Below are 13,019 nucleotides of genomic sequence, written 5' to 3'. Positions count from 1 at the left end.
AGTTAGGCTAACTGATCCACTGATGCTACTGACAGGCCAGATATTTAACTCACCTGGTGTCCCTGGTTTAAATTAGTCCTGATTAGAGGGGTAATTAAAATAAAAGAACAGCAGCACTACTGGCCTCAAGGGCCAGATTTGAGTATCCCAGTCATAGGCCGTTTGTGAAGAAGAACATTTTCATTCCATTTTTTTAACAGTTAAGGGCAAATGTTGATTTACTTCAGCCTGATGCATTTCAAGTAATATTAAAATTTAAAAAGCAACTCTTAGCGATGAGTTGAAAACCATAATCTGAAAAATCACACACGCACACACAAAAAACATAATGAGGTGTAACAAGCAGATGAAAAGATATACATGATAAACACCAAACACCGTCACACAGCCACACTATGACAAGCAATGAGCAAACCAATGGACTGAAAGACAAAAAGAGGGAAACTGCATTACCTTCATCTAATCCATAGCTTTCTGCAGCGCAGACAAAGCAAAGAGAGACCAAAAGAGCTGTCTTTTAAAACACATAAGATCCCAATACACAGACAGGGTGACTGATGGTGGGGGGACAGAGGGCTTTCGCTGAGGGAATAAGCCATCAGTGTGAAAAACTGACCACATAAACACAAATCCATCATTCCCTTTCAAAAACAAGTGAGGTGGCCAGATCTAGTACATCTAGTGCCGTGTGGCTATCGTTTCATCACAATATATACAGTACTACACATAATGTGTGGGCATGCTTTGGCTAGGTATGCGTGTGGGCTTGTATTTATAAGTGTGTGTACACACAAGAGTGCATGACTGAAAGTGTGTGGACTGTGTGTGCGCGCGTGTTTGTGTGTGTGTGTGTGTGTGGGTGTGTGTGTGCGTGCGTGTGTGAGCATGTGAGTGTGTGTGTGTGTGTGTGTGAGTGCGCGTGTGTGTGAGAAAGTGAGTCCACGTGTGTGTGTGTGTGTGTGTGTGTGTGTGTGTGTGTGTGTGTGTGTGTGCGTGAGCAAGGAGACAGTAAACTAAAAAAAGGACTAGTTCCGTCTGACAGAGGTTCCCATTTACAGTCATGCACACAGTCAGCTGGTCGGGACTGTTACCCCCATGACTGTCTCCCAGTACAGCAGCATGCCTGTCTCCTGTCTTCATATGACTCCCTGTGATTACCACTGCATTACAGCTGTTTGTGTTTCACTTGCATCAAACACATTTACCCAATAATACGTCTGCACTATGGCCACCTCAGAAGAATTGAACATCACAGGCAGAGGGAGCTGAGCATATCACACGGATTAGAATGCAGAATGAGAATAAACTACAAGCATTAAGTGCAGAGCGTGGCGTAGTGTAACAAAAGACAAACACTGCCTGACCATTGTAAACAACAGTACTTGTGAATGTAGATAAATACACACTCGCTGGTAGTTTAGAAGTAAATATCACAAAATCACCAGCGAGTGCGGGCGGGAGCAAATAAAACTAGCTGGAGACAGTTTCTTAAAAAAAAACAAAAGTAGGTTAAGGGTTGGCACTTGAGCCAAGTTAAAAAGAAAATCAGATGGAGGGAGAACATCTGGTCTCAGAAAGGTCTGGCCAGCAAGCTATTTCTGCAGATATGTGTGTGCGTATATGTGTGTGCATGTGTGTGTGTGTGTGTGTTTGTGCGCATGTGTGTGTGTATGTGCAACCCACCAACGCTAACCCCTGTCCCTGACCTGGCGGACGGAACTTACTGGAAGGCATGGTGTAGGTGTCCTCCTCGTCTATGATCTCGGCATAGTCGTCGGTCTCTGTGAAAAGAGAACAGGTGTGGTCAGGGCCCGGCGAGTCTGGCATGAGTCGCGAGGGCTTGGCAGTCGCGCGCGCGCGCGTACGGTCAGAAGCAGAAAGAGCGCTTCGCCCTCTCTCCGCGCGAGAAGCTAAGCCCTGCCGAAAATAAGAGTGAGTCAGACGCTGCTCTCTTAGGCAAACAACCGTGCGAGAGGGATGGGCCCGAGCGCCCTGCGTGTGCCGCAGACCAGCGCTGGTTCCTCCCCCCGCCGCGCGCTCTGGCTCCTCCCCCCACTGCGCGCGCTGCTGTGACTGCATGAGCTTGGCCGGCCAATCGGCACGGGGCCTTTTGAGAGGGAGTGAGGGAGGAAGGAGTGTGTGAGGGGGGCCAGAGATGTGGAGGGGAAGGATGAACTGAAGCTTCCCCCCCCCTCCCCTCTCTCCCTCATCTTCAGGAAAACAGATTAAGTCATCGGTTCCCTCAGCTGCTTTTTGGGAGAGGAAAAGGAAAAGGAACAGAGGCTGCAGTCAGTTCATTTCAGACGCGCTGAGGGGCTTCAAAGGCTTTCTCTGGCCGGACAGAGCGCTCCAAGACAGCGCTGGGAGTGAAGGAGATCAGCGGATAAGAGGCAGGAGATTCACAGAGGGACTGAATCATCTGCCCTTCACAATGCTTTTAACTGCACTGAAGACAGATGACTGAACGTCAGAGAGAAATAAACTGACCAATGCACATTAATTCTCCCATATTTGCTGCAACTGACACTGGAGACCTGTAAGCCAACATGCCTCTAGCTGAGCACATGCATAATCAATAAAATGCACAGATCTCAAAAGAAGCATTTACTTATTTTAATTATTCTCTGTATATGCAGCATATAGTTCATATGCTAGAGGGAATTCTATCAGAGCGGTTTACTCTAGGGGTATAATAAGACTGAGTGTGTGGTGAGAAGTAAAGAACTTGATTCTGAAGCTGAAGCTGATTTTGGTTTCTTTGGAGTTGGTTGTTTGCCTGAGGAAGACTCGAGTCCAAAACCCACCGCTGGTTGCCAGATTCTGCCACAAAATCGGCAGTTATGATTTGTTGTTTTTGCGCGAGTGAGAAAGTGCAATGCTACCTCCTGTTCTTGTAAACTAGCCAGCACAAAACATTAGCGGATTCTGACAGCAAGCAAAATTCACAAACTGGTCTGTAAACACGCTAAGTAAAACGCTAAAAAGGATCTATGTTACATCAAACAACCACACCAATTGAAAAAGACACCACAGAACTTCCGGAGTGTTAGTAGCAGGTGTTGAAGAGCGAAATGGAATTTGAAAAGCAGAACTTTACCGTCCCCACTAATTTCCTCTGCAGATCCAGGTTGCATGCAGAGAGGAGGGCAGAAAAGGAAGGAGAGAATGGAGAAAAAGAGAGAGAAGAGTTACCATGTGAGAGCCTTATCATTTCCCATGAAATTAGCAGTTGCCATGACCCCCCCGACCTCTGGCTGAACAAGGGGCTTTCTGGACATTTGAAAAACAAATCCTTTTTTGGCATTTTCGAAAAAAATGCACATAATTCGTTAAACATGTTTCCACAATGAATCTCTGCTGCAGACGGACTGCCATGGGCCTGATTGAGTTTGACTGTGCAGACACTCTTGCCAGCATCACTCTAAGGGGTCATTTCAGTTTATGGCATGGAGGAAGTTAAGAGTCAGAAAGACAGACTGCATGCAAGTCAAGTGGAACACATCATCCGTGCTGAGGAGAGTCACCTGACCCTTAAATTTATGATATCACTGCCCACCTTGTAGTAACTCAGTTTTTTTAAGGGTCTTGTTTTATTAAAGAAAACACAAAACTGAAAACCAAGTAAGATGAATGGTTTCTCTCAATGTTTGATAATACATTTTTGTGTGCTTCACAACCTACTAAACTTTCACTGAATCAACCAACTACAATAAAATAGTCAAATAATTGAGAGAACAGCAACATGCTAAATTTTTTTGAATGGATTTATGATTCACCGAAAAAGGTATATGATATCAAACTCTATCCTTTTAAACATGCAAAAAAATTAAGCAGAGTCATTTTTAGGTTTCTGGAATAGACTAATCACTGACAAAAAGAGATGAAATGTGTAGGCAGACATGCTTGGGTTATCAGGTATCTAACTCCAACTGACAGTTCAAAATGCCTAGCTCAAATCATAAATCCATACAATTAATTCTGAAAATATAGATTCTTAGTGTCTATCATAGCATCTAAAATAGCACAATTACAGCAATACAAATCAGAGGCCCAATTGCAGAATGACTGGTGCTGGCTTTTACACTGAAGGAGCTTGGCTGCTAAACACAACGTTTCTCTTTCCTGGAAGAATATGCGTTATTGATTTGTAACTCTGGCTTAAATAGCATTAACAGGCAGGTTTAAGTGCCCATTCTGGGCAAAAGAGCGCTAATTTAATTTCTGCTATCTGGGAAAGCTATTCCTGTTTCATTTGGCTTTCTTCAGAAACGCCAGACCTCGGACGACGGCACCTGGAGCCTTCTCCAGCCACGTGAGGGCAATGTGCCCCCTTAACCTAAACATCAAGCTGAGTTTCTGAGCCCGATGTGCCAGCTGAGGCATTCTGATGCTTCCATACTACAGCCAGGTGATTAGGCAGCCAGGGTGTGCCTCTGGGCATATTTCTGAGCAGTGCTTTCCCGTTCCTGGGAAATGTTTTCCCCTTGGAGGCCCAGGAATCTGAAACGTCGAAGCCTCCGCCAAGCGGCTCAGCCCGGTAGGGACAGCCGTGCGGCGTGCCCATGCCCTCGGGGTGTGGCACAGTGACATCAGAACAGGTTAAGCCAATAATACCCCCCTCCCCGTCACTGCGTCCCCTGCAGCGAATGGCAGGGCGAGCCTGCCGCGATGTCACAGCTCTGGATGAAGTGGACAGGTTAGCGCACTGAAGGATGCTATGCAGACAGGAAGCTGTGAGCAAACAAACGGCAGCGCAATGTCAAACTGGACGCTTCTAAAGAGCTCCACCCTGTTCTGATGTGCTTGTGCGAGTCCACTGGCGGTCAGAGGCACCCGCTTCAGGCATTAACGGCAAATAAAAACAGCTAAATAAATACAAATACACAGCACGCCATTTCTCTAGAACACAAAATTTGAACATTATAGCATCACGTCAATCTGCGCTTGGAAACAGGCCCTGTTGCCATGCACTGTGACACTGTGAAAACCCAGGCTTGGTCATAAACCCTGCTTTTCACCCAGCAGGGAGTGGAACCAGCGAGGGGGGAAACACTCAAACCGCATGTTATCCCTCCCTGAGGAGCGGAACCATTCAGACCTCTGTGAGCACGCAGCACTCAAAGTTAGGGGGTGCACCATTTCAAACGGAACACACAATGAGAGAGCTGCACTCGTTCGCATTAGTTATCATTAGTCAGCCATTTAGAAGCGGCCCTAAAGGGCAGTTTACACAGAGGGTAGGGGTACCCTGTTTCTGAGGGGCAGAAGGGGGGCAGGCCAGGGCAGCGACAGGCCAGGGACAGGCCGGGGACAGGCCGGGCAGGCCAGGCCAGGGGCAGGCCGGGGGCAGGCCAGGGGACAGGCTGTGTTAGTCGAGGCACACAGCAGGCTGACTGGCGGTACCCTTGGGCGGAGACTCGTGGGAACAGAAGACGAAAGGGAGGAGAAAGCGCCGTGCTTTGGCCGCTTTGGGCGGAGTCTGAGTCACTGATTCTTCTCGTGGAGCGGGCGAGAGAGAGAGAAACACAGACAGAGAGAGCAACAGCACAGGTCATAAATTAAAATGAAAAACAAAACGGAAAAGGAAGAGAAAATGTGTACCGGATTCAACATGCACCAAGACGGACAGCCCAATGGCCCAATGAGAATGATAACGAGAATCATACCGCCGCAGGCCATGACAGCGCAAATCGCAATGGTATCCAATGAGGTGCTACCCGGAGTCGGAGACTTCTGGGAACACTAACACTGAGCGGCTGAGAGCTCGGATGCCCGGGTTCCATGCACTGAGGTCATCGCTCCTGAATTGACATGCAATTACTCCTCCTCAAACCTGCAGAGACGCGCTGGTCTAAGAGACACACTGAGGCAGCCAGAGTCACTCTGCTGGTGATGCACCTCATCACTGTAGCAGAGAGCTCAAACCCCACAGGAGCACATGGGCTGCTGGGTTTCTGCTTTCATTAGCTGTGCTCTGAAATAGACGTCGCGCTGCAAACCCACACATAAGAGCCAACGCTACTGGACTACTGCCAGCGTTTCCATGAATCCTGTATTCCATAAAGGCCAAATGGAACCAAGTGACCTCTACTGAGAAACACAAATTGTGTTGGTCTTTACATTACATTCATTTGGCAGACGCTTTTATCCAAAGCGACGTACAAAAAAGTGCATTTCATACAAAAAGTGCATTTCACATTTGGTCTTCATGTAGGTGTCACATTTATGATTGACTACTAAATGGTAAATAAATGCACGCATGCACACACACACACACACACTGCAGTACTACACTTTTTTTATTTTTATTTCCTGTTTGGCAAAGAATATAAAAAAAATAATAACCAACTTTTAAATTAACCTAAAAAGTGTTATTTAAGTGTAAGTTATGTACTACCATGGAGAGTTTTAAAGAGTACCAGAGGCTTGACTGGGAGTTTACACAACCGTCATAATTTAAAACACATTTCTATTTGAACTTTTAAATTTGATTTCAAGGAAATGCAATTCTCAAGTTATTGAAAACGTATCCTGGGGAAAAGCACTTAGCAAGCGCTCACCAAATCAATGGCCATTCCATTACATCTCTTTTATAAGTGCCCGGTACAAACACGCTCCCTGAGTTCTTATAGAAACAATATAGGTGCATATTAATGCAATCACTCTAAGTGGTAACCTTGCAGGAATATCTACTAAAAATGGTGTACATGAGGCTTCTTCATTAGCCCTCTCCCATTGAGAAAATCAGCATCAGCCACTCAAGACTGGAGAATAGATTAAGTACTGCTTAGCTTTATAAAACAAAGCCACCCCCACGAGCTGCACCAGTCTCCACAGCCGTATCAGTCCCACCCCCACCCCCACAGCGCCCCCTCCGCCTCCAGGACACTAGAGTCCCGCTCACCCCACCCCCACAGCTTCCCCTCCGCCTCCAGGACACTAGAGTCCCGCTCACCCCCACCCCCACAGCGCCCCCTCCGCCTCCAGGACACTGGAGTCCCGCTCACCCAGCCCCTCCCCCAGCGGTCCCCGCCTCCACCCCCCGCTGCAGTGACTCACTCTCCTCTCGAGACAGATCTGTACCAGCTGAGACTCCGCCACTATCTCCGTGGAGCTCGCAAGCTGGAAATGTGGGCCTCGGCCTCTGTGCACAAGCCCCCCTTTGAGAGCGCGGCCTGCCCTGCCCCCCCCCAGGCCCCCCCCCAGCACACAGCCCCGTCTGTGCTCTCAATCAGGCCTTTATCTGAGACTCCAGCACCAGCGCAATTACCACCCCTCTGCTCCTCTGGCCAGATCTGGCATTCACAGGAAAGAGATGAGCACACAGAGGGGAGGGGGGACGGCAGGGACAGCAAGAGAGAGCAGACAGAGAGGGAGAGACAGAGCAAGAAAGGAAGAGAAAGAAAGTGACGGAGCGAGCGAGTGAAAGAGAGAGAGGGAGAGCAAGAAAGGAAGAGAAAGAAAGAGATGGAGCGAGCGAGTGAAAGAGAAAGAGGGAGAAACAGTGACAAGAAAGAAAGAGAAAGAAAGGAAGAGACGGAGCGAGCAAGAGGAGAGAGAGAGAAAGAGAGACAGAGAGAGAGAGAGTGCTGGCAGTTTAATACGGCTTGCTTTCACTTCTCCTGCCTGGTGTACAGTAAGCAAATGAAAAAACCAACGGCAGCTGCGAAAATCCACTTTCTGGCTCACAGCCCACTTAGAGCGGCCAACCCCCAACTCTGCTCAGTGTCTCACTGTAAACTCACCTTCTGCCTTCAAGATCAACACCTCCCAGCCAGTATGCCCTTACTGACTGGCTTCTGCCTCAACCCGCTTTATTTCCAAAACCGGCCTCGCTACGCTAATGCTACGCTAAAGCTGGACGCAGGTGCTATAGTTAATGAAAGATAATGCCTTGATTGCAGACGATAAGAAGCATCAGTAAGCGGACTGTTAGGGCGCAGTAGAGGCCTGACTAAGCCAGCAGGGAGTGCCAACGTGAGGCCATCCCTCATTCTGCAGACAAACTGACGAGCCGTAAACTGGGCCTGATTTAAACCTCTCGGCTGAAATTCTGCAGACCAGGCCCGTTTCATACTTGGCTGCTGAAGCCGCGGTTTAGCATTCGGCTAATGTGTGTGTGCGCAGGGGGTGATTCATGGCCACGCTTTAAAAAACACAGCCTAATTGTGGTCTTCGATCGATAAGCAAATTCACGAGTGACAGCAGAACAACCACCATCTAGAGCTTGAAAACAGAACATACTCATCCTACTATGTGCTTTTTAAAAACATTTTTATCTCTATATTTTTTCCCTAGTTCAGCTATTTTAGACTCCTACAGCCTTCTAAAAATATACATTATCTCTATTCCATCTATTCCAAATGCATACTACTAATATCTCCATCTCATCAACCAGAGGAATGAAGCTGGGCAATATGACTTCTCCATATGGTGGCCATTACCGTTAGCCTGCTCTGGCAGCAGGCTGTGTGTGACAGTGAGTGTGCTATATTTGCGGCTCTCGTTGACCCTAATGATTCGAGAGTGACAGTACAGCATGTGCGTGCTCGTATACACAGATGAGATGATTACCCTTCTACCAAGCCCACGACACTCTCACTGCAGTCTGTATCATACCCCAGTTGGTAATATTCCATTTATAGGCATGAATGCTGAGTCCCAACAGTTCCAGAAGGTAAAAAACTAAAATATTTTCCCAACAATTGTGTGTTCCACCTCAGTCCCATCTCTGCAATTCCTCTTTTTAGTCTGGGTCGCAGGTTGTCTTGGTAACAGGTGGTAAGTCGCTTCTCTCTAAGACTGTGCTTCAGTGGAGCCAGAGTAAGAGCACAAACCTACAGGGGTGGATAATTGGAAGGCCGTGTGGGGGTGGGAGGCATACAGTTGCCCCAGAACAGAAGTCCTGTCTGCTGGAGAGGGTGGTGAGGATTAGGGGGATGAGGAGGGGGGATGCAGGAGTGCCAGAGGGGTGGAGGGAGACCATTTTAGACCCTCCATCCCCCTTCAGTCTGGTCCACACCTCATGACTTGTAAAGTAATGTGTACCCTAACTGCTGGCCAGCAGAAAAAGAGGAAGTGTCGAGGAGAGACACCGCACAAGCTTCCATGCCAGATGGGGAATCCCATTATCACCACCCCTGGACTCGGCAATGAGGTCTGAAGCCATATTATACACTGACAGGGCAGTTTTTTTTATTGGAAGCCTTTAGTTTAAAATCCTCTCAAGCGATTTTGCAACAGTTTAAAGACCCTCGAGTGGCTCGGAAGGTGCTGGCCAGACTTGGTGAAGTGAAAAAGAAAGTACAACCTCTTTCCAATTCTTTAGTTTTGCATATGAGGACATAACTAACCCTCATCTAGTCCTCACCAAGTCCTGACAGTATAATAAAACTAACAAATCTTACAAATGACTCCTATCAAATTTTACTTTATCACTATTCAACCAAAAATAAGCCAACATGAAGAAGCCTTCTGTAAAAGAGTAACTGTCCCTCATGAGTAGTTTGAGGATCCTCTTCAGCAGAAATAACCTGAAGTAATCATTTTCTGTATGCATTTATCAGGCTCTTACATCACATTGAAGGAATCCAGTTATAAAACTGCTTCACCTTACTGATGTTAGACGGCATTGATGTAAGAGGGACAAAAGTAAGTGCACCCTTACTGCTTCCACATCAAGACGGTAATCAGAACAAGGTGCTGCTTAGTCAAGCACACATGATTGGTTGATCACCAGGAAGTACCACCTGTACATAAAAGCAGGAACTTTAGCCGCGTTTCCACCGCAGGAACTATACCCCGGAACTAGGAACCTTTTGAGGAACTCAGTGCGTTTCCACCGCAGGAACTAGGGTCTAAATTTAGTTCTGGGGGCTTTGTTTTACCCCCCAAAACGTTCCTGCTCGGGGGGTAGTACTTTCCGAAAGTACAGGAACCTTTTGGGTGGAGCTTGCTGCGCTGAACATTTCTGATTGGTCGAGTACTCGTAGCGTTTGTGTTGTATTTATTTTCCGCCATTACCCGCCATGTTTGAAAATATGCAGCGCAAACCAATTAATTTTCATAATAACTTCAAATCAAACTTGTATGTTATGCGGCGCAGTAGCCTACTTTTGGTTATAACCTGTCAACGTCTTGGAATTATAACGTGTGCTCTTCTGTTCTTTTCTTGCTTTAGTATTCGTTTTATAAAATGCTAAGCATTCGTGCTGGGACAGCATATTACGTAGGCTACCAAAACATTCAAACGGATTAATTCGGTTGCTGAATATTTTCTTCCGGATTTTCTTTGTTAGCCCGTTGTAATTGACTCAAAACGTTTGATACAGTTAGCCCGTTGTAATTGACTCAAAACGTTTGATACAGTTATGAGGTATGCGGTAGTTCTGCACGATTAACATTGGTGATACAGTACAAGCAAACTGGAAATCACCTTCCGCACTTTTTATCCGGGTAAAATAACAGGTTAATTCTAGTAATCTTCCCTTTAGCTTTTTCAGACTGCCGTAATTTTACTCAATTTTACTGCCATTTTTCAATTCCACGAAAAGACCAGGAAGACTATGGACTCATTTATGGTGCATGGTTCGCATCTGGAGGGCACACGTCGCTGCTCGGCTAGCAGTAACTTCGAAGGAAAGCAAACGGTGGCTGTACCACTACTAATTTACATTTTCACGCAAGTCCGAGTTTTCGTTCTATTCTTGTCATTTTGCGATTAGCCTATATGGAATTGACGACGAGAAAGTAATAAAACAGCTAATTGTTTACAACGTGTGCATGTTTTCTGCTGTTAATGAATGTGTTTGAGAGGATATATGAAAATCAATAAATACAAAAGTAACCATATATAGTCATTGTTGGTAACTCGTTGTATATAAGTGGAATAAACCCCTCCGGGCTGTCCCGGTTATTAGAAAATAATGTAGGCTACTTCGGTGGTAGTATGGGGTTACAGAAGAACTCATATGACAGATGGACCGACGACAACGTCAGTGGGCTAATTTACCTAATCTTCGCGGTACTTTAGACCCCGGTGGAAACGCAGACAACCATTGGCTGAAGGAACCTTTTAGTTCCTGGTAAAGTAGTTCCTGGGACTGAAAGTTCCGGGTAATTTCGGTGGAAACGCGGCTTTTGACAGTTTTTGGTTTGGAGCATTCAGGTTTATGTAATGCAATATGGTAAGGACAAAGGATATCTGTGATTATCTCAGAGAAGCGATTGTTGCTGCTCCAAGAAATTGCAAAGAACTAGAAAGCTAAATCCAGGGATCTACAGGCCTCTGTCAATACAATAAATGTTAGAATTCATGACTCCATCATTAGGAAAAGACTGAACAAGTATGGCTTTCATGGAAGGGCAGCCAGGAGAAAACCACTTCTCTCCATAAAGAACATGGAAACACAGCCTAGATTTGCCTAATTGTACCTGAATGAACCACAGAACTTCTGGAACACTTTCCTCAGGACAATGGAAACCAAAGTGTAGTTATTCGGCCATGATGCACAATGCCATGTTTGGCAAAAAACTAAAAACTCTATACGACAGGAGCTTGACGCCTCACAATTATTGAGACCACCATAAATTCCTCTCTATACCAGAGCACTGTAAAGGGATTCTTGGTGGACTCAATAATTGTGAGGCCACCAGTGTACTCTAGAGGACCATATGGGACCATCTGTCCGACAGCTAAAGATTGGTCAAAAGTGGATCATACAACAGGACAATGAGCCTAAGCACACCAATAATTAGGCTATACAATGGATTGCATGGCTGAAAAAGAAAAGAATCAGGGTTTTGGAATGGCCAAGTTAGACCGCAATCCCATTGAGAGATGATGGCATGACATTAAAAGACTAATGCTAATGCCCTCTAACTTCAATGAGGTGAAGAAGTTTTACAAGGATGAGTAGGCCAGAATTCCACAGTAAGAGATGGATAAACTCACACAGAAAATTATTACCAGGGATTATTGTTCCTAAAGGAGATTCCTCAAGCCAGTGAATCATGTGGTGCACTGACTTTCCATAAAGGTTTCCAGATGGTGGCTTGTTTTTAGTGAATAAATGACAAAGTAAATTTTGTGTGCACGAGTAGGGTTGCGTACTGAAACCCTGCACCACTGTGGCACTCAAACTTTAGTGCCACTTTAAAATACAATGGCAGACCAGCCGACTGAATCTGTTTTCCACTGCCTTCTGGTTCTCCAAAAGGGATGCTACGGGCAACAGAAGCATCGATAATTCATGCCCATGCCGCTCACTCGGTCAGTGACAGCGTGTACCGTTCGCAAGCTAGCCAACATAAAACTCAGGCAAAATGCCAAATGCAAAACAGTGCTTTGTTTTTATTTACAGTTAATATACTGTATTGTTCAATTTCTTTGACTTTGCAATAAATAAGATTTTCTTTAATGTTGTCATTTGCTCTTTATTTTTAAGAAGGTATTGGGTCAGGCACCGGTACCGATTTAAAAGTAACACTTTAGCACAAGTATCGCCAAAATCAATACCATCCCAACTGACGAGTCTCATGACTTATCTTAACGCGATGACCAGATGAGGTTTAGTTATGTCGTAATACGTAAAACCACAGAATTTACTGTGGGCGTGCTTTATTTTTCATACCACTGTATACGGCGTGACGCACCATATGAGTTTGGATTTAAAACCTCGGTGCAAGTCACAAGGAGCCCTGGCAAGCTCCGAAAGGGAATCAGGGAGGGCTGTCAATCACGCAGCACGTACCGAGCTCGACGTGGTGAGGCCCCGCGGGCTGACATTTGTTTTTGGGAGGAGTTATGTGTTCTGCCTCCCCTGCCTCTTGCTCACGCTCTCTGAAATCCAGCCTTCTCCTCAGAAAACACCCGCTACCTCCCACTCAACGCTCCTCCGCTGGCCTGCTGTAATAATGGCTACGCGAAGAACGGCAATTTTTCAGCCTTTTAAGAACTGCCTCGTTATCCCCTCAAACAACTCCTCACACTTAAGAGTAAAAGCCATGTAGCAATTTTG

General features: G+C 46.1%; 1 protein-coding gene across 8 annotated transcripts in view; it reads right to left on the bottom strand.

Moving 5' to 3' along the window:
- LOC135261780 (focal adhesion kinase 1) overlaps positions 1 to 13,019 on the bottom strand; it is a 134,384-nt gene that overhangs the window by 26,175 nt on the left and 95,190 nt on the right. For 5 of the 8 annotated variants that reach the window (XM_064348398.1, XM_064348395.1, XM_064348397.1 and 2 more), the window contains 3 exons: positions 3,098 to 3,115; positions 1,725 to 1,781; positions 454 to 474 (listed from right to left, as the gene is read on the bottom strand). In XM_064348398.1, coding sequence (XP_064204468.1) covers positions 454 to 474; positions 1,725 to 1,781; positions 3,098 to 3,115 — 96 coding nt within the window. The remainder of the gene's footprint in view (positions 1 to 453; positions 475 to 1,724; positions 1,782 to 3,097; positions 3,116 to 13,019) is intronic. The other 3 variants (XM_064348393.1, XM_064348392.1, XM_064348394.1) reach the window with 3 other exon arrangements.

The sequence above is a fragment of the Anguilla rostrata genome, chromosome 8, assembly GCF_018555375.3.
Source record: "Anguilla rostrata isolate EN2019 chromosome 8, ASM1855537v3, whole genome shotgun sequence".
NCBI lineage: Eukaryota > Metazoa > Chordata > Actinopteri > Anguilliformes > Anguillidae > Anguilla > Anguilla rostrata.
This window is presented reverse-complemented; position numbering and strand designations above follow the sequence as displayed.